The 25,443-nt window shown below is 40.4% G+C and overlaps 3 protein-coding genes and 1 long non-coding RNA gene across 5 annotated transcripts; 1 reads left to right on the forward strand and 3 right to left on the reverse strand.

The window, feature by feature from the left end:
• Nucleotides 1-2,561: 2,561 nt before the first annotated feature.
• Nucleotides 2,562-9,781, forward strand: ripk3 (receptor-interacting serine-threonine kinase 3). The gene is made up of 12 exons (XM_068728323.1): nucleotides 2,562-2,713; nucleotides 2,822-2,987; nucleotides 3,710-3,865; nucleotides 4,625-4,773; nucleotides 4,931-4,980; nucleotides 5,254-5,415; nucleotides 5,511-5,593; nucleotides 5,683-5,746; nucleotides 6,458-6,519; nucleotides 7,654-7,705; nucleotides 7,833-8,029; nucleotides 8,228-9,781. The coding sequence occupies exons 1-12, from the start codon at nucleotides 2,562-2,564 to the stop codon at nucleotides 8,453-8,455; spliced, it is 1,521 nt and encodes a 506-aa protein (XP_068584424.1). The 3' UTR covers nucleotides 8,456-9,781.
• LOC137885957 (uncharacterized) lies at nucleotides 2,943-7,939 on the reverse strand. Its single transcript, XR_011104931.1, has 4 exons — nucleotides 7,643-7,939; nucleotides 6,492-6,546; nucleotides 5,219-5,432; nucleotides 2,943-3,031 (listed from the first exon to the last, which is right to left on the reverse strand). It is a non-coding gene; the product is annotated as an uncharacterized lncRNA (long non-coding RNA).
• A 1,167-nt stretch (nucleotides 9,782-10,948) lies between the features above and the next one.
• On the reverse strand, nucleotides 10,949-15,621 carry si:dkeyp-74b6.2 (cerebellin-1). Its single transcript, XM_068728349.1, has 4 exons — nucleotides 15,437-15,621; nucleotides 13,910-14,551; nucleotides 11,831-11,950; nucleotides 10,949-11,697 (listed from the first exon to the last, which is right to left on the reverse strand). The coding sequence occupies exons 2-4, from the start codon at nucleotides 14,213-14,215 to the stop codon at nucleotides 11,500-11,502; spliced, it is 624 nt and encodes a 207-aa protein (XP_068584450.1). The 5' UTR covers nucleotides 14,216-14,551; nucleotides 15,437-15,621; the 3' UTR covers nucleotides 10,949-11,499.
• Nucleotides 15,622-17,677: 2,056 nt separating this feature from the next.
• LOC137885911 (E3 ubiquitin-protein ligase TRIM39-like) lies at nucleotides 17,678-21,348 on the reverse strand. Of its 2 annotated transcripts, none has more exons than XM_068728255.1 (10): nucleotides 21,313-21,348; nucleotides 20,846-21,083; nucleotides 20,368-20,746; nucleotides 20,127-20,222; nucleotides 19,807-20,040; nucleotides 19,563-19,710; nucleotides 19,440-19,466; nucleotides 19,273-19,337; nucleotides 18,903-19,022; nucleotides 17,678-18,252 (listed from the first exon to the last, which is right to left on the reverse strand). In XM_068728255.1, exons 1-10 carry the CDS (start codon nucleotides 21,332-21,334, stop codon nucleotides 17,851-17,853), a joined length of 1,731 nt encoding a protein of 576 aa, XP_068584356.1. In that variant the 5' UTR covers nucleotides 21,335-21,348; the 3' UTR covers nucleotides 17,678-17,850. The 2 variants fall into 2 exon arrangements, with proteins under 2 accessions (XP_068584356.1, XP_068584357.1); XM_068728256.1 differs by having other exon boundaries at nucleotides 21,246-21,323.
• Nucleotides 21,349-25,443: the final 4,095 nt, after the last annotated feature.

Here is a 25,443-nt window from a genome sequence, read left to right on the forward strand (position 1 = left end):
TTGAACCCAGTGACAATGAAGTTATTCTAGCAACAAGTGGCCTAATGTGTGTGTGTGTGTGTGTGTGTGTGTGTGTGTGTGTGTGTGTGTGTGTGTGTGTGTGTGCGTGCGTGTGCGTGTGTGAAAGAAGTACTCAGATCTCGTTCTAAAGTTAAAGTAGCAATACCGCATTGTAGAAACACTCCGTTACATGTATTCAAAATGTTATAGTGAAAAGTACACAAGTACTGGCATCGACATATACTCACTTATTAAGCAGAATGTGCCCATTTCAGAGTATAATACATGTTATTATTGGATTATACGTAGTGATGAATTAATGCGTTCATCACTTTAATGCCACAGCTGGAGCTCGTTTTGATTATTTTATTAGCTATATGCAAAGTACAGAGGAAGTAAAGGAAGTGCAATATTTCCTAGTGTCACCTCAATGCTCAGCAGTTTGTATTGTGTTGTAATCCAGGTGTGGCGTAATCGTCAGTGATATAAAGTAACGCCACCTGTTTCCTGTAAATCATTAAGCAGACTCCGCCCTCTGCTGGCAAAAACTCAAAGTAGCATAGTTCAAAGTTTTTTTAAAAATCTTTTTGTTTTTTGGTGTAAACGTCAATATAATGCTCATAAAAAAAAGCTTGTGCTTGTGATGTGTAGCATTGAAGCACATCATACCTGTTCGTCTCTTCCTATATAAGACCAACTGCTTCATGACTGTCAACTGAGGCCTTAAAAAGTACATTTAAAAACGACTCGATCGCAGCAAAACAATGAGAATTGGCTGTTTTTCTTTCAAAAAGTGGATCCGTTTATCAGATTTCTCATAATTAGAGGTATTTGAAGTCTTAAAACTAACTCATGCTGCGACCTATAATCAAGCTCCACTAAATGGAGGAAGGAAACATATTCACACTTTCTACAAATGAAATCATATGAACGAAATACGTCATCACAAGCAGCGGTTTAAACCTGACGAGGAATAGGGTTAAACAAAAGAAGAAGAAAATAGATCCTTCTGTCGTGACACGCTTTGTTGTTTGCTGATCATTTCGGAAGCAGAAGTTAAAAAAAAAAAGTTGTTTCACTTCTGTTTCGGCGGAACAGGAGCTGCTGCGAGTAGAGCGTCAGGGTTTTTACACCGGCTCACCTCCGTCGACTCGGTTGAATGATGAGGAAGAAGAGTGTATCCCTAAGGGTGAGTGGTTTCCCCGTTTAAAAAAAACACGCACCTTGATATACGTATTAGTGTTTAAAGTGTCTGTGTTGATCAGGAATGCGTCAGACTTGGTGGTTTCTACATTTTATGCTACAGTAATGTAAAGCCGTTGTGTTCAGCTCACAGGTTCAGACTTTAAATGAGTAGAGTTTAGTCCTCAGGAGGCGGATACAATAGTAGGGACCTGATAGTGTGATGTAATCCCATTACAACAGCACAAATTTAAGAGTTAAACTGACACAAGAACATCAGTGAGGATTATTAGATTTTTTTTTTTTTACAGGTGTTACTATTATTTTGTCCACCCCACAGGGGCTTTATGATATGTGTCAGGTAGCAAAGAATGTGGTTTCCTGTTGTGTTGAACAAATATGTGCGCCCGTGTGTGACATATGAAACCATGATACATTGAAACCAAAAAGATAGTTATAGATCATGTAACAGTGAGGTCATTCATCACGCAAAATATGCCAAACATTCACTGGTTTCAGGTTCTCCAATGGAAACATGTCCTGTTTTGTAAATTGTGTATCTTTGCATAACGTGATGAATAGATTTAATCTGAATAGGAACTACATGAGTCTATATGCAATACATGTCTTGTATCAAGAATACTGTGTTAACCTCCTCAGGTCCTTAAACCCCTCCCGTTGAATTAGCATTTGAATTTAAAATTTAAACGTAAACAATGCCTCTTTTTTTTCGTCTCCAGAAATGATTTTTCTGTGTTTACGCACTTTAATATATTTAGAATGTGCTCTGTTTGGATTTTTCAGCGCAAAATGCAACTTTTGGAAATGCATTGATTCATTTTTACAATACATGTCGAGACAATGGGTGTCGTGTTCGGCCAATATATATATATTCACGTACGTCACTCTAATGATATCTCTGAGAAGAACAAATCAAGCCCAGACTTTATCATTAGAAAAGTAGAAATGGTAAAAGTGGGTCAAACAGAATCAGATCGTATGAAACGAGTGTGTGTGTGTGTGTGTGTGTGTGTGTGTGAGTGTGTCTGTGTGTGTGTCATAAAGGGACAAAGTTAGGTTTTTATAAATCATTGTATAGTTTTGAATTGTGGGCTTAAGTGTTTCATTTTGCAAAAAGATGTGAAGTGGTCTGCTACTTGTGTTTGTGTGTGTGTGTGTGTGTGTGTGTGTGTGTGTGGTTGTGTGAATTTTGTGTAGCATCTTAACAAAATGAGTCCTGTTTTCTAAATCGTGTTTAAGCAATCTTTAAAAAATAAGTGTTGACCAGCCTCCCCTTACTGAGGAAAGATCCTCTTTCGAGGAACAATTTTTATTACCAGGGCTTTATTATCATGAATAATTTCCTCCTCCAGTGAATTATGTCCAGCTGTCAAGTTCCTTTACTGATCGAAGACTCCACCCTGGAGGGCTGGAAGGTGATCGGCTCCGGGGGTTTCGGAAAAATCTTCAAAGCCAGGCATCGTCAGTGGGGCTGCGACGTGGCCATCAAGCTGCTTCATTATGACGACGGGTGAGCTGTTCACACAAGAGCTTTCTGTTTACGATCAAATAAAGTTGTGACTAACCCATGACGCAAACACACACACACACACACACACACACACACACACATACACAGGACCAGCGCGTCTTTGCTGCGGGAGATCGACATGATGCGTGAAGGGAGCAGCCCGTACGTCATTCTGGTCCGAGGGGTCTTCAAGGGCCGGGCGCCCTCCTCGGCCTCAGATCAACTGGGCCTGGTCATGGAGTTCATGGAGAGAGGATCAGTGGCCTCCCTACAGGTACCCACCGGCGGAGGAAGTACTCTTTGACTTCCAGAGACACTCTGTAGCAATACAAGTTAAAGTCTTGTGTTTAAAATTTAAAAAAAAGCACAAGAACAATAGTATCATGAGTACTAGTTGGGCAGAGTGGCCCCTTTGAGAGTGTTTTGTTGTTATTTGCATCATATGATTTAATCATAAGTTCTGGTGGAGGAGCTTTGTACAATTTGTCATACTTTATAAGTACAATATATGTTTTGTATGTAAAATTTAAATCTATATTCCAGACAAAGTGGAGTAAAAAGTACAATAATTTTCTCTGAGATGTAGTGGAGTAGAAGTATAAAGTAGTATAAAATAGAAATGCCCTAGTAAAGTACATCACAATTGTACTTAAGCACAGTACTTGTAGTAAATGTACTTGCCACCACGTAGGAAACCTACTGTAAGTACATTTTTCTTTTCATGACACTTATGTCATTTTTCATACAGACCTTTTCAATGGAATTGCATCATTCAGGCATCAAACCAAAAAACTCATAGACTTCGAGACAAAAGTTCTTGTGGGATAAAAGAGCTTTAGGACTCATTCCTGCAGCACTCTATGGCAACGGTACACATAAACATGGCCGCCACTCTGTCCATCTTGCTATGTTGATTTGAATAGGAATGTCCATTCTACTCATGACAGCACAATCGCCACTCTTTGTAGATCCGTAACTATATAAACGATCTTACAGGACAGGTTACACGGAGCTCCACCCTGGCCGCTGGTCTTCAGACTGGCTCACCAAGTGGCTCTGGGTATTAACTTCCTCCACAGTCTGACCCCGGCCCTGCTCCACCTGGACCTGAAGCCCAGCAACGTGCTGCTGGACAGCTATCTCAATGCCAAGGTGAGTCCAAGGCCCGCTTCCTTCATATCGGTACATTAGTTTGGTCGACAGTTCTTGCTGTGCTTGTGTTAACATCGCGGTGGTGGCCAATTGAATTAGGTTTCACTTTTGTTTACATGTTCACAGACGAATTGATTGTAACAAGCGTAGTTGCCGTCAACTGGAGTATCCTTTAACATTAAAAAGTACTAATAAAAACACCGGTGACGTCCAGGGCCCGTTTAATACCTGGTTTTGAAACGCATTCCTACCTTGAGATAGCAAACGAAACACTACGATTCTTAGTTCCAGGCGATTAAACACTGATTAAAACATAATTCTGAGTATTTTCTTCTATTTCTGCCAAGTAATCCCCCTAAATGTTACACACTGTTCCTTTATCAGAAAGAAACAGATGTGGTTTCCCCCTGAATGTTGTAACTTGATAATAAGCAGAAATGGCGTTTGATAAAAAGGTAGTGAAAGGGTTTTACTATTAAACAAAACGCGAACTCCAGGCCCTGACACATTCCATGTGTCATCCCACGCTGTGATTAATAAGGGAAGTAAAACTGATCATGGACTAAATGAGGCAACTTGTTGATGTAATAGATTAATTCACATTTCAGCGTATATGACACAAAATGTGTCACGTCCCACTGAAAGTAACAGTTCCATATAATATCCAAAGGGAACCTAATTTCTGCAACATCACTAATAATTTCGAATTTTTGTACAGTATAGCCGCCTCCTTCATCTCTCTGCTAATCTTCTCTCCAGCTCACAGATTTCGGCCTCTCCCGGTTTTACCACAGCGTCACGCGGCATTCCAAGAAGGACAGCGAGGAGGAAGGGGGCACGATCAGCTACATGCCACCGGAAGCGTTCCAAGTGTCGTACAAACCGACCCAAGCCTCCGATATCTACAGGTACGAGAACCAGCACCTGGATAAAAGTGTTTTACTTTACCATGTAAGGACCAACAATGAGTGTTGTTTTACAGCCAAATGAGGGAAGTGGTCTGATTTTATGGTTGAAACAACCATTGTTATTCCTGGCATGTGACTCTCTCTGTCTCTCTTTCAGTTATGGTATACTCTTGTGGTCCATTGTCACAGGGACACAACCATATGCACGTAAGTCACTGTTGTGTCTTCGTAGCTTTTGTAGCCTCTCGCTCACCATAAATGTTCAAAACACCTTCTTTGGCGATGCCATTGAAAATTGCATTGCCTCAATTATTTTTGGTGGCAGTAAATCTGCAGGGTGTAAAATCAACACAACTGGTGGAAGACGCTAAAAAGGCTCCTGAAATGTCTGAATGTAAGCATCAGTCCAGAGCTTATATTCAGGTATTTCTGAGGTCTCGCTAACCTCTGGCCGCCTTGTCAATCCGTCCTCCGCTACAGACGCAAAGTCCAGCTTGGTGCGGATTCGCATCCCCGAGGGAGACCGTCCATCGCTGGACGAGATCAGGCTCCAGGCGGTTGAACGTGCGGGGTTGACGAGGCTGATGGGGCTCATGGAGAGATGCTGGGACACCAGACCCAAACAAAGGCCCTCTGCTCTTGGTGAGAGAACGCTTGAGCTGAAACAGAAAGTTACTCTTTCAACAGCTTGTGGTGCCCGGTCCTAACGTCACATCTTTAATCTACTTTGTACGCAGAGTGTACAACTGAGACAGAAGAACTGTACAAGATGCACAAACATAATGTTAATGACGCTGTCCACCAAGTGCTGAAGGAATTGGTGAGGGAAAATCTTTTCATAAAGTCATAGTCATGCTGAGATGATGTTAAATTGTGACATGATGTACGTCTTTCTCTTCCTCTTTCCAGGACCAAAAGGAAGAAGAAAGAATGATAGAGCAGATTGAGAGGGTTCATCTCACTCAGCTTTCAGGTCTGCTTTTATGTCATTTCCCCCCCCCACCACTTATAAGGATGTTTTTCCGTCAACATAGCTATTCCCTTAGATATATACTACTCTGTATGCTAACTCTGAAGCTAAAGCCAGCAGCCAGTTAGCTTAGCTTAGCAGAACAACTGGAAACACGGGGAAAAAGTAGCCTGGCTCTGTCCAAAAGGAAACAAAACCCACCTGCCAACATCTCTAAATCTCATTTATTAACACGTTATATCTTGTTTAATATGTACTAGATCCAGACTACCAAGCCCGTTTAATCAGGCTAGCTGTTTCCCCTGTTTCTTTAATGTCTTTATGCTAAGCTAAGCTAACCATCTGCTGGCTGTAGCTTCATATTTAGCGGACACACACGTGTGCGGTATCAATCTTCTCATCTATCTCTCGGCAAGAAAGCGAGCAGCATATTTCCAAATATTTCGAACTATTTCTTTAGCTCTTGTTTATCTCAGTTATGTGGAGTTTGTTATGCATTTTGTGTTTTCAGGTTTGTGTTTTTAAACTTTTAACTTTAACTGCGCAAAAAGGTCCATAGTATTCATAACAGAAATGGACACTTGAGTTAAGATTATTTTGTTAAAATACCATTTCCAAAGTCAGGAAGCCGTTGGACTGATTGAGTTTGATTGAGCCATTTTTAACGAGATCAAAAATTGCTGTTGCAAAATGTATTTTTTAATTTTGTTGCAGGGAGTGAATGTGAGGAAAAGAAGATTTGTGATACCGTGCCAACAGGTCGCCCTCCAATCCAGGTGAGATTCAGTCAAATCACACTGTCACTGCAATAATAGATTAAATAGAGAAACATTATTTTATTGTATTTAACACCTAATGTTTAAATTAACAGACCACACTTTAACGTCGTCATTCAGTCTTTTCCTAGTACAGTGTTGATGCCATTGTTATACTTTTGACCCAAGAAGAAAAACTCACAATGTGGTCTGTGAGGTATTCATTCTTTTCTTTGCCACATATTGGCCAATGCTGTGGTGTTTGTACACTGCACTGTTTTTTACTTTTTGCTGCCTTGGGGAAATATTACATGCACCACTTCCTGTTGCACCAGGGGAGTTTTAACAGGAAAGAGTGTTGAACACAGTGAATGTAAAAAGCCTCGAAGAAGCGCATGACGTTTGGAGCAAGATTGAGCAATAGGAGATTGAATGTAAACATGAATATAACCCACATTATAAATGATAGAGATTATGGTCTTTGTAACGGATTTAGTTGAAAAGATTGAAACCACTCTCATGTCGCTTCACTGAATATGTAGATTTAGCCATCAGCTGGTTAGCTTAGCTTAGCATAAGGACTGGAAACAACGGCAAACAGCTAGCATGGCTCTGTCAAGAGGGAACAAAATCCGTCAAACGGCACCTCTAAAGCTCACTGATTAAAACGTAATATTATGTTTATCTAATCTTTATGCTATGCTAAACTAGTTGGCTGCTGGCATTAGCTTATTAGGACACACACACACACACACACACACACACACACACACACATGTGAGCTGGATCAATCTTCTCTTATAACTCTCAGCTGAAAAGTGAATACATGTATTTCCCTAAACATCAATTCTTGTGACTCATTTCTCCTTTTTTTGCCACTTCAAGCTGACAAAACATGAACAAAGCAAACTAAAATGTACAGTCTTAGTAGTTCTGCTTTTTAATCAGACAAATGGTTCACTTCAATTTTGAGAATAAAGGTTTTAGAAAGATTCAAAAGATTTAAAGTGGAGAGGAAACTATTTCTTTTGTCTCATTGTGATCTTTTGGATTACCGAAACAGAACTACTGACCAGTTATTTCCTGTTATGCGCAAACTGGTAATTAACTGTAGTCTTTATTGAGATCACAGTGCAACACTTACTTCTGTTGCAGGAAATGGCTGGCGGTGGGACTGCAAAACGAAGAGACATACCAAGAGTCAAAGGTAAAGAGGAAGTTGGTGTTGAAGCCACTGAAGAAGGAGGCGAACTTGTGTCGTTAGATCACAAATCGGACGAACAAATCAAGCATCATGGCGCCATGTTTTCAGGTTATTCTCATCCCCTTTTCAGACCCGCCTTCATCTCGACCTTCAAGCACGCGTTACGACGACACCAGCCGCCATTGGACTGACTGCAAAGTGAAAAAGTCCTCCGTTTGCCCCATTGAATCGTCACCGCCGTCTCATTCGACCGGGACGTCCCCTCAAGGCAGAACAGCAAAACCTCCCCCGCAGGGTTTAAAGCAAAACCTGTCTTCACAGTATCACGTGGGTTGTTTTATTCTGCATCACTGCATTAAAAATACTCTGTATTTCCTTTCCCAAAGGGTATTTAGGAAGTGTTGTAGTACCTATTGTCCTAAGTAATCAATTCTCATGAACACAGCATTTATTAAAGACTCTAAACTAACATTTTGACCTCTGCTGCTGTGTTTCCCTCTCCTTTTTATTTGTGTATATCTGCAGCGTCAGTTATCCGGACCCAACACTTTCTCCTGCCAACCGGCCGCTGCGCGCGGAGTCCAGATGCACTTCAGCAATGTGACCGGATTCCAGCAAGGCAACAACAACACCATGCACATCCAAGTTATGGAGCCCTCAGAAAGGAGGCGGCATCCGACAGCACCGCCCAGAGTCGACCTCCCGCCGCTGCGCCACGGGAGCTGGAAGGACAAGACAGGAGGGGTTCCCTGAGCTCTCGCGGACCTTTGCGAGTTTAAGTTCCCTCGTTCTCTGATACAGTTGTCCGCGCTTGGTTCATCCTTTCTTGCACATGTTTTATGAGAGCAGTATGAAGGCGTAGCTGCGTTTCTTTGTTTTTTAAATATTCTCTGTTTTTGCTTTTCAAATCTGGACTCATGTTGTTCAAGAGATGATGTTTCAATATATCTTTTTAACTGTATTTATTTATTCTGCTTCCTTTGAGCAAGAATCTCACACCTTCCCTATTTGCCCTGTCAGCAGTATAAATGTGAGCCAAGTCTGGTCATATGGTTTGGCTCTTCCACCAACTGTTGTCAACAAATATCCTCAGTCGCAGTGCCAGCTCACAATCAAGTGCCAAAAAAAATCGCCATAACCACAGAGATCTGAACAGGTGGATATACCGGTGCTCATATGACCGACCGTTTGGCATGTGAAGGAGGTTAAAACAAAGAATAATTTGTATTATTATATTGAGAACTTCATCATGTAGAGTGTGTGCGATGCCGCCCATAATTGTTTCGCAGTTGATGTAACGGTGCTGCCATAAAATGATGGCATCTTGAATACTTCGGTCAGTAGAAGCATGACGTAGCTTCAATGAAGTGAAAAAAGAGAGAATTGCTTTATCTTAAAGGATAATTCTTCGATGGGATTATGGGATATAAGAGATCCTAAAGGTACTTAAGTGGAAATGTAAAGTAAGGGAAACATTAAGAACCTGGAGATTGTATTAGTTGAAAAGCATAGTTCACTTAGATTTAGAAGTCTTAATACATTTGTACTCAAGTGTTGTGTTTGTTTTTTTAATGTTTGGTGTAATTTCGAACACCAAAATCAGGGTTACTTGACAAGTTCATTCAAGTTTTCATATTTCAAGTGTTAAATATCTCAGAGCTGCAACAATTAGTCGATTAATTGGCTGTCAGAAAATTAACCGGCAACAGTTTTGATAACCGATAAATGGTTTACGTTATTTTTAAGTCAAACTTCTCTGGTTTCAGCTTCTCAAATGTGAGAATTTGCATTTTTTCTCTCTCTTTTTTTTTTTTATCATCGCAAACTGAATATATTTGGGTTTTGAATCATTGGTCGAACACATCACAGATCTGTAACAATCACACGATTCACGGATGCAACTTTTTTGGTAATCACTTAATTGTTTAAGTAATTTTTTAAGCAAAAATGCCAAAAATGTCTAAAAATTCTAGCTTCTCAAATGTGACAATTTTGCTATTTGTCTTCTTTTTTAATACATATCTTTGAAAACGGAGTATTTTTGAAAAGTCTTGCTTTTTAATAAAATGAAATATAAGATCCTGTCCCCAATATTGTTAATACTTTCTTTGAGTGTCTGTAGGTGGCACTCTTGTGTTTCTGTTCCGCTAGTGTCTCACTATACATGTGTCTTTCTTTCTATCTATTCCTAATAAATCACTTCTGTTGTTTATTCCAACAGCAAAACAGCTGTTTCTAAGAAAAAAATCTACTTAATGTATTGTTTAATATATATATTTATATATATCGAAGCAACAAAAATCTAATCAAAATGAACATTCATACATATTTTATATGGTATTTGATGTCATTACTTACAAGGCGTCTATCTAGTTTTTGAACCAAAGTCTTTGTACTCCAGACACGAATATCCAAAGTGCTAACACAGGCCTCTGCTGTGCACCGGGGCGTTGACACTAATCAGTTGTGATGGTCCAGTGTGAACTCAGCAGGCTTTCTGGCACCGGATCCCTTCCTCTACTGCCAATCCCCCATCTGCCACCTGATCCACCGCAGAGAGACGCGCAGTCGCCGAGTGTCACCGGGATGACAAACCCAGACTGTACGTGTACAAAGGGTTTCACAATAAAACTGCAGTTTAGATGGTTAAATTACATATTCAAGGTTCAACAGTGGCGTGTGGACATGTTTTTGGTCAGAATCTTGTAGCGTAAGTCCTCACTTATACCCTTAATAATAACTTTTGGAGCGCACCACAGGGATGCGTGGTATTTTTAGGACAACAGTTGGGTCTGCATCAAATGATTTATGGACCATATGTGAAGTGTTTTGGAGGACGTCATGTGGTAAGCATGTCCTTGTCAACGAACTGTATCAAAATTGTTCAAATGCAGACTACGCATAAAGAAAGGTGAGTTAGGAATAGTGAACACGATAAGTTTGGCTCGTCTTGTTTTGCATATGACTTTTTACTGCAGGTTTGCCTCTGTGGTTGTTGTGAACTATGCAAGATTAAATGTAAATGTAAGTAAAAATATGATAATAGCAATTTTAAAATTAAACTTTATAGACAACATGTAGCAAACTATTGTAAAAATAGACTATGTCACATAATGTAACTAAATAGTAAATAAAGAATAGTTGAAAACTTAAAATGGAATGCAAAAAAAAAAAAAGTTAAGCTTTTAACTTTTCTATGAATTTCAATCAGTTGTCACAATTCAGTTATAGATAGATAGATTACACTTTATTCAACTTTTTCACTCGGTCATTTTATTTTTCAACCCCTGCATTGACCCTATTTTGTATTAGAACCAATTTGAATTGTGCCTATATAATAATACATTTATTTATATATAAGCTACAAAAAACACAAGTTTGGCCACAGTTAACGAGCCAATTCCATGACAACATTGTACTTCTGGTTTACATCCGCCAAAGCCCTCAAGTTGTGGGAAATGTAGTTTTACCAAGCGAAATAGGTAGATAAGCGGATAGACATAGATGTAGAGGCAATAGACACAATACGTTTCTTTATTGCCACAAAGATCTGCTATTGTATTTCATGCATTAAAAGAAAATCACAAACCTCTGACTCCAGTTGTTGTAAGCAAGCATAGACGACACATTACAATAGTCAGACAACAGCGAGACATAAAAAGTGCAATGGAAATGGAAATTACATTCAGGATTATTTGGTGTTGAGGGATCTCACTCATTCTAACTGATACATGAAGACACATCCAAGCACCTTGACGGAATTCAACGGGTAACGATTAACACAATCACAACCTAATCTACAAAGGGAACACCAGAAACCCAGAGAACGTGGAGTACTTCCACCCCCCCATCAGGTTCCCCCTCTCCAGTTTGAGGGAAGCCTTGTCCCCTCTCTCCATCATCACCAGCCCGGCGTTGGTGGCAGCTTCCCTGGTGACGTCCTGGTCACCTGCGAAGGCGGAAATCACCGGCCAGCCGTTGAGAACCAAACTCACCTGTGAAAAGATGGGTGAGGAGATGGAGCAGGTGAGCAGAGGGGGGATATATATATATATATATATAGCAAGGCTCTGCAAATAAACATGCTCATCAAAAGTGTCGGGCCATGCCTTAAGCTGGTATTCTTACTTGTATTGTCTGCCGGTTGTAAACTTTGACAACATGAAAGCTGAAGCTGTAGACCCCTTTTCTAGGGGCCACGAAGATACTCCTCGCTGGGTCAAAATGGCTGCCAACGTTTACTAGGATCTAGGAAGAAGAGGAGACGAAGAGAGACAATGAATGAAACAAACAGGCCCTGAGTCAACTGCAGGTCACAAACCAGACTTTGTGAACTTTTATTTGTCTGGTTTGTGCATCGTTACATTTAAAAGTCCTCTCTCACAGCTTCAAGACGTTGCTTAAAATAACTTAGCGTCACCGCTCAGCATCGCCATCGCGCAACACTTTCAGGCTAACGAATAAACATCAATTAAGATGTGACACATGCAGCGTAGTGTTTGTGAGCGAGATAACTTCCAGTATTTGACAACACACTGGCATGTGACACAATGTACTCTCAGTGCTCACAGTGTGGCTGGCGGTGAGTCAAAACTGGTTTGATCAATTGTGTTCAGTGACAGCAGCAAGAGGTAAAGTCAGTCCACCGCTTTGCATTGAGTGGAAATACCCAACAACTCCTGGATGGATTGGCGTGGAAGTTTGTGCGGACATTCATGGTTCCCAGAGGATGAATCCGAATGACACTGGTGATCCACTGACTTTTCCTTTTGGGCCACCATGAGGTTGACATTTGTGCTTTTGAGTGAAATGTCTGGACAACTTGAACTTGAGGCAGACAATTACATCAGATTTCAATGCTAACATGACTCCTTTTTTCCCTCCTTAAACTTCAAAGACTGTTTAAACTAAGGATTGCAAATCTAAAATGTAGCACCATTTTGCAGGCGCATGACCTTTTCCTTATCTCCAATATATTCTAAATGCAACTTCCCTGTAATGGAAATGCCCCCTGAGCCTGGCTAGATCGGGCTGGCTTTGTGTTGCTGAGGTTAATCTAAGTAGGCAGACTGAAATACAATTTAATTTGGATCCTGCTGCTGGTAGCAAGAACATTGTCAGAGTTAAAAGCATGAATTAAAACAGGGAAAAGTCTTGTTCAAAACTAGTCTAGGTTGATTGTGACTGTGTACAACTAAGTAGACTAAAAAAATACAGGTTCATTTTACTTGGGGAAAGAAGGGGAAAAGTAAAAAGTTAAAAAGTTTCTGAGCTTTCGCACCGTGAATAAAGGAAATGTTGTACCTTGAACCTTGTGTGGAATGGACATATTTAAAATGTACACAATGTACAACTACGAGGACGCTCAGTTTTCCAAACCAAGACTGACAACTTTATTACTCCTTTCAACCTTGACAAAGGCAGCGCATACCAGATCCACTCCTTCTGTCGTTCCCTTTCACAATGAAAGCCCTCAACATACAATATGCACTGCGTAAGTGTTTTAGAGCTGCAAATTCACTTAGAGCATACTTCCAATAAAGTAGCTTATAGAAGCTAAGGCTAAACAGACTGTTTGACATTTTTCTGGGTCAATAAGATCCTGATAGTTGATCCTCTGCCTGTGCAAAGTGCTATTTGAACCTTTTATTGAAAAAAGTGTTGCAACTGTCGCAAATTTGCATCGCTGCTGGTAGGAATAGTTTTGACGCGAAACATTCGCAACCGCATTTTGCGTTTCATTTATCGGTACCGCTATCGACGTGTAAAGGCCTTTAGTAATACAACAAAGGTGTCGTTTCTCCCATTGATACACAAATATGTTTTGTGTACATAGCTTATATCTTTTTAGAACATCCAATATCAAATATATACCCAATCCAATCTTTTTGAGGCTGTGAAAGTAACCCTTATGACCTGACCTGATTCCAAAAACTGCTCTCAGGACCCCTAGGTCACTAACTGGTTAGGCTCTAAATTTACCTCGTGCCTGGATAGACTCGCAGTAGATAAGACACAACTTGGGGGGACAATCATTATACTCAAACCGATTTAAGGCTGAGCCTACACGGGTTTATGACACCACCTTTCTTGTTTTACGAGCATCTACATTCCTGAGGAGCACAGAGACATCCAATTATGAATTTATATTTAGACTGTTACAAGCAATAACGCTACAGTTGTCTGACTCATTTTGGATTCCCCCACCTGGTCAAAGTAGATGGTCATGGTGCGGTTGCTCATCTCCGAGGGTTCGTGGTTGGTGTTTCGGATGGCTGAAAACGCCACCCGTCCGGTTCCGGACCTCACCGACATGCCCAGAGCGTTACCCGATGGCTCCGCAGAGGGCGTGGAGTCACACACCACCAGACACTTTCCCTCCAACACGATTGGCTCTGTGTCATTCTGGCAACTTACCTCTGAGGGCCCCCAACGGACCAGAAGCAGCAGTCCAGCAAAAAAGACTGAGCGAGGAGCAAGGTAGGGCGGAGAGGGAGGAGATGGACAGGGCATTGTTCTGAATGACGGCGAGCTTTAGGTGTTTCGGGCGCGTAGTGACAATACGGCCACCACAAATCGGCGAGAATGTGTCTTCTTGAAGAACACCTCACTTTAGCATCACCTGGAAAGAACACTTCAGCTTCTCACATCTCATGGGACATTTAATGATTCAGGCAATCCTCAGCTAACAGTTCTGCCAACAGTGGTCGGAGATCAAGTCTATCTGACTTAGTTGGCACCAGGATAGCTGCTTCCCATAACAGCAGACAGAAAGTCCTTTTAAGTAAAGTTATCCAGCTTCTCACACCGCAGCGGAAATGGCCATCAGAGGCTGTCAAGGCTTCAGGTCTGTTTGAAGGAGCGGATCACAGGACACAATTTTGCGCATGAAAATCTTTTCAGTATATAAAAAACAATGACATGCCAGAGGCTTGGCTACTTTAACATCCTTTTCTATACACATATTATGTGTAAGATAATCATCCAAAGTCCTGTTTTCTTGTGAAAAGATGGAATTTAAATTAAAAACCAACTGCATCACGATGACAGAAATAGAAACTGTTGACTTGATGTGAAGCAAGAAAAACTAAATGCAACAACGATTCTATATCTTCTACAGATGTTTGTTTCTCTAACCCATAAGTTTCACCCAAAAACAAGCAATCAATCAAGAGAAAGGTGAGTAAGGGAATGGCAGTGGACAATAAGAGGGAAATGATTTTGCTGAAGAGCAAAATAAGTGGAAGTAGAAGTGATGAGGTAATGTTTTGGCCAGGAAGAGGGCATGTAAGTGCCAGCTGGACTCAGGAGGGGGGTACAGCGGACTATCACAGTCCCACCACCAAGAGGCCATCTGCGGGTAAACATGCCCACTCTTTCTCCCCCTTCACCTTTCCAATTGAATCCCTGTCTCTGCACACGTTATAAATAGAAATATTACAATACCAGCTCACGCATTAAGGAAGTGGCAGATTTGTTGATCAGTAAATTACAATAATTCACACAGCAGCTGACTCTTCATGCACTGCAGGAAAAGCAATATCCTTATAATAAATTTCGTGAAAAATAAAGAGGAAGTCTTATATATTGTTTTGCAGAAATAGATGAATCCTGACAAAAAGTGCCTCAACAACACACCCAGCAATAAACAGTACAAGCATTTTCACAAAATCAACCATTGCAAGATGAATAAAAGTACTATGGTTTGTTCAAAAATATTAACAAAACACCCACCTCTCTCTTTAAACGTTGACTCTGCAGCGACATACAGAAACCAGCTTTCTTCAGTTAAGTTAGACCAGCCCAAGAGTCTCGTTCCCTGTTTAGCTTTATCTTTTCCTCTCCCTCTCTTTTCTATTTTTCCCATCTCTCTCTCTCTCTCTCTCTCTCTCTCTCTCTTCAACAATCTCTCTGTTCCAGGAAACCCCTGTGTTCGAGCAGACGTTTAATCACATCACAAGCACCGCGTCCTTCTGTTCTCGTGCCTCCTCGACCCCCTACTGTACCTGTTTCCCCTCCCTCCACCTCCATCTCTTTCACCTCGAAAGATTTGGGAAACAAAGCTCTTCATATGCAAAGGATTGGTTCATCTTGGTTATATGATTTTGAAATAGTGAGTCTGGATAAATAATCCACATCCACACCCATGTTTGTGTTGTGAATACTCAAATCTGTCTCTTAGAAATTACGTTTAAATACTTCTAATTTTCGACAACTAATTTTTTTTTGGCTTAAATGTAATGCAAGCGGCATTACCTAAAAGAGACACGTTCACTGACAACTAAATCTGATCTTTTAATATAATACAAAATCTGCTTGTAGCAAATAAAACAAAAGGAAGATGTTTTAGGCTCTTAGAGTACTTGGTTAAGATTTGGGAGTGATCATTGTCTTGGTAGAAATATTCGTTATGAAGCTCAATGCAGGACATTTTTACTTTAACATTCAAGTAATCTCACCTACAATGAATCACTCGAAGGATTCAAGACGCAGTTTTTTCTTAACTTATCTGTTAATCTGGAGAAACTGTTGTGACATCCAGAAATTAATAACCAAGGTAGCTTTGAATGTGCAAACTCTACTATCTTTCATGGGTTTTAGGGGAATGTACAGTTGGGTGTCATCTGCATAACGATTGAATATAATATTGAAATTGGTAATCGACTGAGACTTGAGTGATGAATCTGATGACTATGACAATATTATAAAAGAGCAACAGATCTACGTATAATATTGTAACAAACTATGGACAAATGTATAGAAAAGAATCTTTACTCCACTTTTCTTCAACAAACAAACTCTCATCTGGTCTGTCTCACTTGGGTCAAAAATCAAGCTGTTCAGCTTCGCGCTCCCCCTTGAGGCCTGGAGAACTTCCGTTGCGTTCACTGGGTATACAGCGTTGTTCGTTGCATTTGTTTTTGTTTTTTTTGTCTTTTTGAATTGGCATCATTTCTGAATCTCCTGATGGAAATATTTTAGGCCATTGTACCACGATTCCCCGGCTCACACTTATGTGAAGTCACAAATTAGGGCACTCACTGATTAAAGCACATTTCTTATTCTATAACACTTCTTCAGAGGCCGATAAAGTATCCATGACATTACGCTGTCAATGTAGTTTGCCTGTATGTTGGTAATAAGGTCATTATCACATTTATTAAGTCATCCCTCCATCTTCTCTGAAACATCCAGACTTTTGCTCAGTTTTATGGTCATGTTGTACCCTGTAATAGCAGCCTAATAGAATAGGGACAGCCCTAAATTGTTAACTTGATATAATTATTGATACATACTGTACTGGTAAAAAACAACTTTAATAGTGAGTAATTACAGTTTACTTTGCAGGCTGTAATCTTGTGTGACTGTAATGAAATGTGATCAACAAAAAAAGCTGCCATGCATTTCCTTGTCACTGGAAATAGGGACAAAGAAATAGCTGACCTTGTTCAGATGAGCAGTACAAAGGTACAAACAGTCACCCTTTGTAATTACAGGATAAGGGACTAATAATTACTTGAAGACTGCTTATTAAGTAGCAGTAGGAAGGAAGTAGGAGTTTCCATCTTCATACAAGGGAAGTTTAGATTTCAATGATTTTAAATAACAACCTACTTTAATTTAGTGGACGTAAATGGTGGTGTCAACTTTCGCCAATAGGGTTAAATCACATCCTACTGGACCTGTTTCAAAAATCGTTTCCTCTATTTGTCATTTGGACACTAAAACAACCAGGTTTGAATAATACTGAAGTTGCCCTTTTTTGAGGTTGCCAAAATACCTTTTGCCCTTGTCCACAGCAATATGGCGTCCATGCCAGGTAATGGGGCTGTGTCAACTACCATATACTTAAGGTAATAGACTCCACATACATCCGTATCTTTGATGAATGTCATGTTATGTTAAAGTTTAAATACCTTCAATTAAAAACGTATGAATTGCAATTTGCAAAAAGACACAATGTCACAGTTTACATTTTTCAGAATACAACTTTTATTTTCAGTTTCACAATTTGATTCTCAAATTATACATTCCCCATTAAGGCTATGGAATAAAGTTTCCCAGCACATGCAACAACATTTTATACAGGCTATATCTATATACCAAATATTTTTACAACAGTTTGCCTCATCCTTTCTTATGACACATCACATAGCTGATTCAATGGTCATGTCCTGTCCTTCCCTGACTCTTTCCTCAAGAGGACAGATGATCAACGGGGCGGTGTTCTTCCCATCATTTTGAACACAGGGGTTGAAGTACGGGTTGATGGGCTCGTTGAAGTCACACCCGCTGTAAGTGTAGATGTGTGTCTTCGCCTCGGCGTCGTAGAAGGACACCGATCCTTCCTCGTAGTCCAGGAACACGCCCACTTTCTGGGGGGTTTCTTGGAGGCGGAGCGTGACGGTGGGGCCGGCGCAGGCGCTGAGACTGCCGCTTCTCCGCCGACAGATGGCCCAGTAACCGCTGTCAGGACGCACCGTGATGGACCCCTTCCTGTTGCAGGACTCTCTGGTCACACCAAGATCCCAGTCTGTTTTATCACCAACCTGAAACACAAATTTACAAAACACAGTCAGACATACATGCTTGCTTTAAATCAATCAATCAATCAAACTTTATTTCAGACGCAGGGTCCAGATAAGACAAATAAATAAAATGACATTCAAAAGAACAATAAAAGTACATATAGACAAAGAGACAGCTGCACCAACGTCTCCACAGCTGGGACTGGTAGCGCGAATAAAACAAAGAGTCATTAAGCCGGCAAATAAATGTATACATAAGAATATAGAAGTATTGACTCCTGCAGCCACAAACATTTCACTGCCACTACTCCATCTCGGTCTCTTTTGTAATATTCTCATGGCGTCATTAGAAACTTGAAGTCTCTGTAAGCTTGTAATTTTGTAGTTTGACCACAAGTGTGCAGTGTAGAGTGGTGTACAATATGCTCCGAACAGAGACATCTTCACTCCATCTGTGCACATACCAAACTTGTGTGAGAAAGTTTTTGCTTGTGCATACATCCTACGACATTGCCTAGAAATATCACTGTCATCGGTCATCTCTTCTTGGGTTCTACAGATCAAGGCAGTAAAACAAGGTGAGGAGCTATAACCCCGAACTAGCATATGAAATGCTTTCCCGTGATTTGACACGTTCAATGTGATTTGTTTAAGTGCGCTGAGCTCCTTACCTGAACCACCCAGTAGCGTCTTCCGGAGGCAAAGCTTTTTTCCCCCAAAACGCAGACGCAGGAGTCAAACCGCCGAGGATTGTCTGGGAGTAAATTATTCCTCTGGCTGCTGACAGTTACCTGTGGATCAACATCATCATCCTTATTATCCTTGTGGTCATCACATTAAACATTAGCCTGATTACAACAATTAATAGCCTAGACCTATTATTTAACAGATCATCCTTTGCATTGGATTCTCACAGTCATGTCAGTCAATATTTTTAGCTTAAACTGCTGTGTGAGAAATCCCAACTATTCTAAAGAAATACTTATAGTAAAACTGTGTTCTTCACGTATTCAATTGAATGATCATATAATCAGACAATACCTTCTTTCTGTCTGGAGACAGGACGAGCCAGCCTGAAGCAGTCTCAGGGTCCAGAGTGACGTCGACTGCAGAAAAGAAAAACAATGAGTCATGTCGTAAGAAGAGGAACTAATCTAAGTTAAACTAGGTTATTGAAATAAGCAATGGACGTGTGACTGTGAACGTACCTGCATATTGATTCAGCTTGTCTGCTTCTGCAAAAAAGGAGAAGAAAAAGGTTATTTTCATGCACTGATTTTCACAACAATTCTTTGAAGAAGATAATCATTTTCTGCTAAAACACTACTGACCATCTGCAGACAGTTTGTCTGAAAGATCCTGGCAGATGTTGACGAGCTTGGAGAAGGCTCTCGTCACCGTCCCCATGCAGTTATCAGAGTAGACTGCGACCTCAGACCACTCTCCGGTGGACGGGAGTCGACTTAGAGACGGGAAGCTCTAAAATGGGGAACAACGCGTAGGTTTCTCATGATTACAGTTGTTGAAACGTTGACACTGACACAGAAATGTTGAAATGGACTTCAGGTCTCTAACCTGCAGGAGGTGAATGGGGCTCTGACTGTGCTCCAGCTGCTTCAGCTCGATGCCCCTCGTCTGCAGCTCATGGATTTCCTGCTCCAGCTCCACCAGCAGCTCCTCGGCTCTCCTCTCAGCTTCTCGATGCTTCTCCTCCAGCTCCTCCTCCAGCCTGGCCTGGTGTCTCTCGATGGTGGTTATCAGCAAGCCGCAGACCTTAGCACTGCCCTGTATCTCCCTCTTGGTGATTATCTATCGATTGAAACGATAGAAACATTTACTTTTACAGATAAAAGCAAACAAACATGAGCAGTTAGACGTGTTTAACATGAACTTACTTTGCTTAGACCCACTGAATTTTTTATCTGCTCCATTTTACTCCGTCTGGCATGGATCATCTGTTTAATGCTGGCCTTCGTGTCCCTCAAAGAAGTCTGCAAAAGGTTTAAAAATGAAATTTTAGTGTTAATTGTTAATGAAACATTTTAATATTCATACAAGAGAAAATCAGGTAAAAGGACTGATTCTATATTGGCAGAGTTTACATGAAGATGACGACTAGAAGAAGAGTTTTCTCACCTTGACCCTCTTCCTCTCCTTCTCAATGGGTACTATGGTGTGGTGTTTGTGTTCCCTGTGTTCTGTGCATTTCACACAAACAGGCTTCTGGTCACTCTTGCAGAACATCGTCAGCGGCTTCTTGTGTTTTCTGCAGAAGTGACCGGTGATGAAAGTGTTCGGATCTGTCAGCTGGTGCGTCTGCAGCGCCGGATCCCTCAGGTGAGGTGCGAGGTGATGTTCACAATAAGACGCCAGGCACCTCAGACACGACTTGACCGATGGTGATTTGTCTCCGCAGCAGATGTCGCAGGGAACTCCGTCAGCCTCGAAAAGTTGGTTTAGCGATTTCTTCCTGCTTCCTGGCGCCACCACATCGTCCAAATTCTCCCGTTGAGTCCTTTTGATTTCAATCAAATTACGTTAAATCTCAATTTAATTAAAACAGTTTACTTTGGTTTGCTTAAAAAGGTGAAAGAGAAAGTTTTCAATAACAAACCTTTTGTAGATGTCAATGATTTCAGCATATCCTAGGTTGATCCTGAGTTGTGGACGCTTTTCAAATGTCTCTTTGCACAGCGGACACTCATACTTGGTCTTTGTATCCCAGAAGTCCTCGATGCAGTCCAGGCAAAAGTTGTGACCGCATGGGATGGAGGTCGGGTCGGTGAAGATGTCCAGACAGATGCAGCACTTGAACTGCTCCTCAACTGACACGGCAAGGGCCATGTTTGCGACTGGAAAAAAAACACATTAATAGGTGTCAAAGAAAACCAACTTGCCTTTTCTTCCAGGCTTTTTGGACAAAGTTTGCAAACTAAAACATCAAACTTAACTAATCTTTACACCTGAACATTTAACCAGCAATTAGAAATGATTTTATATCAGTATGGACATACCTTTTTGGGTTGTCATGTCAAGCGTTCTGATTGTCCATCAGATGCAAACATTAATACTCAGACACACCTTGTTTTGCAGAGGGATTCATCACTCGTCTGATTAAGCTCCTCCTCGCTGGCTTTGAATAAAGTTTCCCAATCAAACATTCCGGTACGTCTGGTTCCTTGTCAGGGTGCAATAATTCATAGTTAAGGACAAATACATTTGTGTGTTTGTGTGTAAAAATAAAATCATAAATAAATATAATGATTGTATCAAATATATGTACAAAAGTCACAAACAGGCAGGTTTTGGGGATTTCACAAAAAGGATCATGGGCTATGCAAGGTTATTTTAGCACAGATTCACTGTTGTTTAATTTCAAATGTAACAACACGACAATCGAGGAAGAAACATGTTGATTTTTTTCACACTTGCAGAAAAACAAAAGGAGTACAGTACGTGTGCACTACTCTGTCGAGAATAAACCCTGTTTTGTAATCCTTCTGTTCAGATCAGCTCTGCGAAGGAAGACAAACCTGTTTTGCAAAGTTCCACCGTTTCTTCTTCCAGAAGAATGAACAAAGAACACCTCATGAAGAATAGTCACACGTCAGACGGAAAGCCTCTCTGTCACTTCATTGCTTTTACAAAAGATCGCCTACGTTTTACAGAGAGAAGTTTGCCAAATAAGATTTGAAGGCCTTGTTGTTTCAGAAAGGTATTGCTTCCTTTCAGCTGACTCTCTAGTTGTCAAAGAGATTCTTTGCTCAAGTATATATATATATATATATATATATATATATATATATATATATATATATATATATATACCCAATACCGCAATTTAAAAACATAATATTATATTATATTAGCTGATTACATTTTTAACAAAAGCTGTCATATAAATGTAGTGGAGCAAAGTTTTACTTGACTTCAAACAAGATGAAAATTGGCATTTCATCCCACTTTAAGTTGATGATAAAGTTGCTCTCTAACAGTTACTTATTTACATATATTGTACAGCAGATAGTTGGTAACATTCCAATTCATTTGGAGTGGATCTGATGAACATTGGTACAATATTCACTCTCTTTTAGCTCTGTTTTTGGTCTCCACCATATCCTGAGGGTTAAATCTGTCTCTTTAGCTGCTAAATGCTCCACTATATTCTCCAGCTTGTCTCTACGGCTTGTCTCTTTTTTCCCTCCAAATTGGGGACATGGCATTTGTCCCAGATTGCACAAGATGTAACAAATTTATTGGCCTTTAGTCTAAAATGTGTCTCTGAAAGTAGTCAATCAAGAACATGCATCGTAAAAGACTTACGATGAATGAGGAAAGAAGATTTTATTGACCTGTTACCGGGAATCTTAATGTAGTCCTGCTCGCATGTACACACCTCTGCTGCAAACAATGTAGTAGAAATAGACTGTGTCATCAACACCATCATCCACGCACACAAACACACACACACACACACACACAAACACACCGCACACAGAGTTGTGTTCTGTCACTTTGGAGGACATTACATATATTAGTTTTCTGTAGACTAACTCTAACCAATAAATAAGCGATGGCCAAAACGTCGAACTAGAGTCTTCAAAACGGCGGTCCGCAAAGCAGTGGGTGACGTCACGATGAGTACGTCCCCTTGTTATATACAGTCTGTGGTTGTGACAAAGAACTATGTCCCAATACTTCATACAACAGTACATACTTTGTAAGGGCAACTGCAGTATCTATTAAAAGTAAAAAGATTTGAAAAGTATGCGATTTGGAACACAGTGTGAGTTTAAAGAGAGCTGCGGGCTAACATGCTGAGGCTAAGTAAATGTGATTGTTCATATGGCATGCGAACGTTTACTAACTGACTGACATTTTCATAAAAAAAAAACCAATGGTAAATCTTGGTTTAGTCTCTGAGCTTAAACGCCTCTTAACCATCAAATTATCTCACCTTACTTCAAGTGATCATTGAGCACAATGGTTTTAATTTGATCATGAGTTGCGGTCAATTGTATCATAATTATATAATTATAAATTGCATTTGTAACGGCTGCTGGACCGGATGGACAAAACCACAGGCAAGTTATTTATCTATTTATTATCTTGTGTACATCATTTATAACCATGAAGTCCTCTAAAATGAAAGTATGTGGTGAACCTGTAGTGTGAGACACTCTCCCTAACCTTCTAGATTGTTATCTAGCTGAAGTTCAGACTGTGTGACAGGGATCTTTTAAAATGTCACAATAGTCAGTAAATATTGTAAACATCAATCAATCACTAGTTTCAAGTCTTCTACGGTATGCTTTAGGGCGGGTTTCATGTGATTGACAGGTCGCTACCGCTACCAGAGACGTATACGGAGTCTCTACGTCACTCCTCCGCATTTCAAATTTGGTAACTTCTGTTCACTGGTTGCAAAAGTCAAAATGGTGACGGCCGTAATCCAAGATGGCGACGGCCGTAATCCAAAATGGCGACGGCCGTAATCGCCGAATTTGAGGCTTCAAAACGGCAGTCCACAAAACAATGGGTGACGTCTCGATGACTTTGTACATACAGTCTATGGTATCAACTCAAGCGGTTTAATTTCTGCCCATGTCTGATTTAAACCAGTGTTTAAACCAGCGACACTAGTTGCAGACACCTCAACAACAAAACCTGGAGCAAGCCCAAACAGATGAACCTTTAAGCCTTTAAAATGTGTCCTTCATACCTTTTAAACAACACCTGCTTTGGACAAAAAGAAACAAGGCTATACTAAATAATTGATAGGATAGAGCTTGATATATATCTTTTACATGCTGGCCTTTGAAGTCTAGCAGGCTAGTTGGAATGAGGCCAGAAAGACGCCTTCAAAAGGTAATTGTAGTATTGATGTGTGACAACGCCTTTCTTTTTGGAAAACTCAACCATCATATATCAGTGATGAAGGTTTTATGTGGAGCCATGCTATAAAAAACTCTTTTATGTGTGCATGTTGGCTACTTAAGCTCTGTGCGTGCTTGGCTCCTTTCTGTTGTGTCTACTATGTCTTACGTGTTGTTCATAAATATGCTTTTAAATAAGATCGACATTGTTGATGTCCAAAAAAGGGAGTGGTTGATACTGCAAGGTAGACTTTGGATTTAAAAAAAAAGTTATATAAAGGAGAATCAAAAGGTTTGAGAATGTGAGACGAGCATGCCTTCAGTTAACTATCACCTCTAAACATAGTCACAATCTTATATAATAACTTTATACCGTAATGGCAGTTCAACCAGAATGGGTATGTGCTATTTTGTTGTCACATCACAAGAATTCTATAAGCTATTTTCACATGCATGTTGAGCTTTCCTCATTTATTTTGGTGTAATAATTCCCAAATTAGATGTCGAAATGCACATTCTATATTGTTAGAATGTTGAACACAAAGCAAACCAGACAGCAACTGGCAAAAGATCATTGAGTTTATTTAGAAATCTTAGTATTGCATTAGAAAATATCGACATTGTTGTCTTATATGTCTTTTTTTCCCCCCATCCGATTGAATATCAAGAACTCCCCTTTCATTAAGTTATCTATTTGTAAAGACAGTAGGGAGTGGCTGAAACTAAAAAGAGGTTCTGCGTGGGTGTAGCTTTTGTCGAAGAAAACGAAAGTCACAGCGTGTGGGGAGGAGAGATCCTCCAAAAAGGTCAGATGATCCGGTTGTACGGTGTATTGCTCGGGGCACAGCAGACCCAGGTGTGTCTCATGCCACTGATTAAAAACTCACCAGCAGGGTGAACCAAGCAGACAGTTGCAGACACAAAATTATACTCGAGTATATTTGTTACTTTCCACCGCAGGCCAATATGTAACCTTGAGTTTCATGTCTGTAAATGACACCCATCACCTCCCAGTTGACAGGTGAATGGTTGTTAAGGACGGTATGTCTCCATCTGATTGTTATCAAGACAATGCACTTGCCAAAACAGACACATCTCCTTTTCTTATCTGCGAACACTTGGTACGTCTCATGTCAAAGCCTGTCAAGTACGCTGTTGTGAAAGTTGAAAAGATCTCTCTCTGACAGCTAGATAACAATTTAGAGTACAGTACATCCCTTTAAGATCACGGAGCGTGTCTCACACTAGATAAATAACTTGCCTGTGGTTTTGTCCGTCCAATCCAGCTGCAATTTATGCAATTTATAATTATATAATTATGATACAATTGACTACA

This window comes from Cebidichthys violaceus, unplaced genomic scaffold (assembly GCF_023349555.1).
Source record: "Cebidichthys violaceus isolate CVI_PGR_0920_01 unplaced genomic scaffold, fCebVio1.0.p SCAF_41, whole genome shotgun sequence".
Lineage (NCBI taxonomy): Eukaryota > Metazoa > Chordata > Actinopteri > Perciformes > Stichaeidae > Cebidichthys > Cebidichthys violaceus.

What these genes read in the sequence shown, in the direction of transcription:
- si:dkeyp-74b6.2 (XM_068728349.1), bottom strand. Translation starts at nt 14,215, where the DNA reads ATGCCCTGTCCATCTCCTCCCTCTCCGCCCTACCTTGCTCCTCGCTCA. An exon ending in TGACCATCTACTTTGACCAG is followed by an intron (nt 11,951 to 13,909) that starts GTGGGGGAATCC and finishes TCTTCTTCCTAG; the next exon opens with ATCCTAGTAAACGTTGGCAG. An exon ending in ACAACCGGCAGACAATACAA is followed by an intron (nt 11,698 to 11,830) that starts GTAAGAATACCA and finishes ATCTTTTCACAG; the next exon opens with GTGAGTTTGGTTCTCAACGG.
- ripk3 (XM_068728323.1), top strand. Translation starts at nt 2,562, where the DNA reads ATGTCCAGCTGTCAAGTTCCTTTACTGATCGAAGACTCCACCCTGGAG. An exon ending in CTGCTTCATTATGACGACGG is followed by an intron (nt 2,714 to 2,821) that starts GTGAGCTGTTCA and finishes ACACATACACAG; the next exon opens with GACCAGCGCGTCTTTGCTGC. An exon ending in ACAAAGGCCCTCTGCTCTTG is followed by an intron (nt 5,416 to 5,510) that starts GTGAGAGAACGC and finishes CTTTGTACGCAG; the next exon opens with AGTGTACAACTGAGACAGAA.
- LOC137885911 (XM_068728255.1), bottom strand. Translation starts at nt 21,334, where the DNA reads ATGAATCCCTCTGCAAAACAAG. An exon ending in GCCCCATTCACCTCCTGCAG is followed by an intron (nt 19,711 to 19,806) that starts GTTAGAGACCTG and finishes TCCCCATTTTAG; the next exon opens with AGCTTCCCGTCTCTAAGTCG. An exon ending in GACGCTACTGGGTGGTTCAG is followed by an intron (nt 18,253 to 18,902) that starts GTAAGGAGCTCA and finishes TTTGTGTTTCAG; the next exon opens with GTTGGTGATAAAACAGACTG.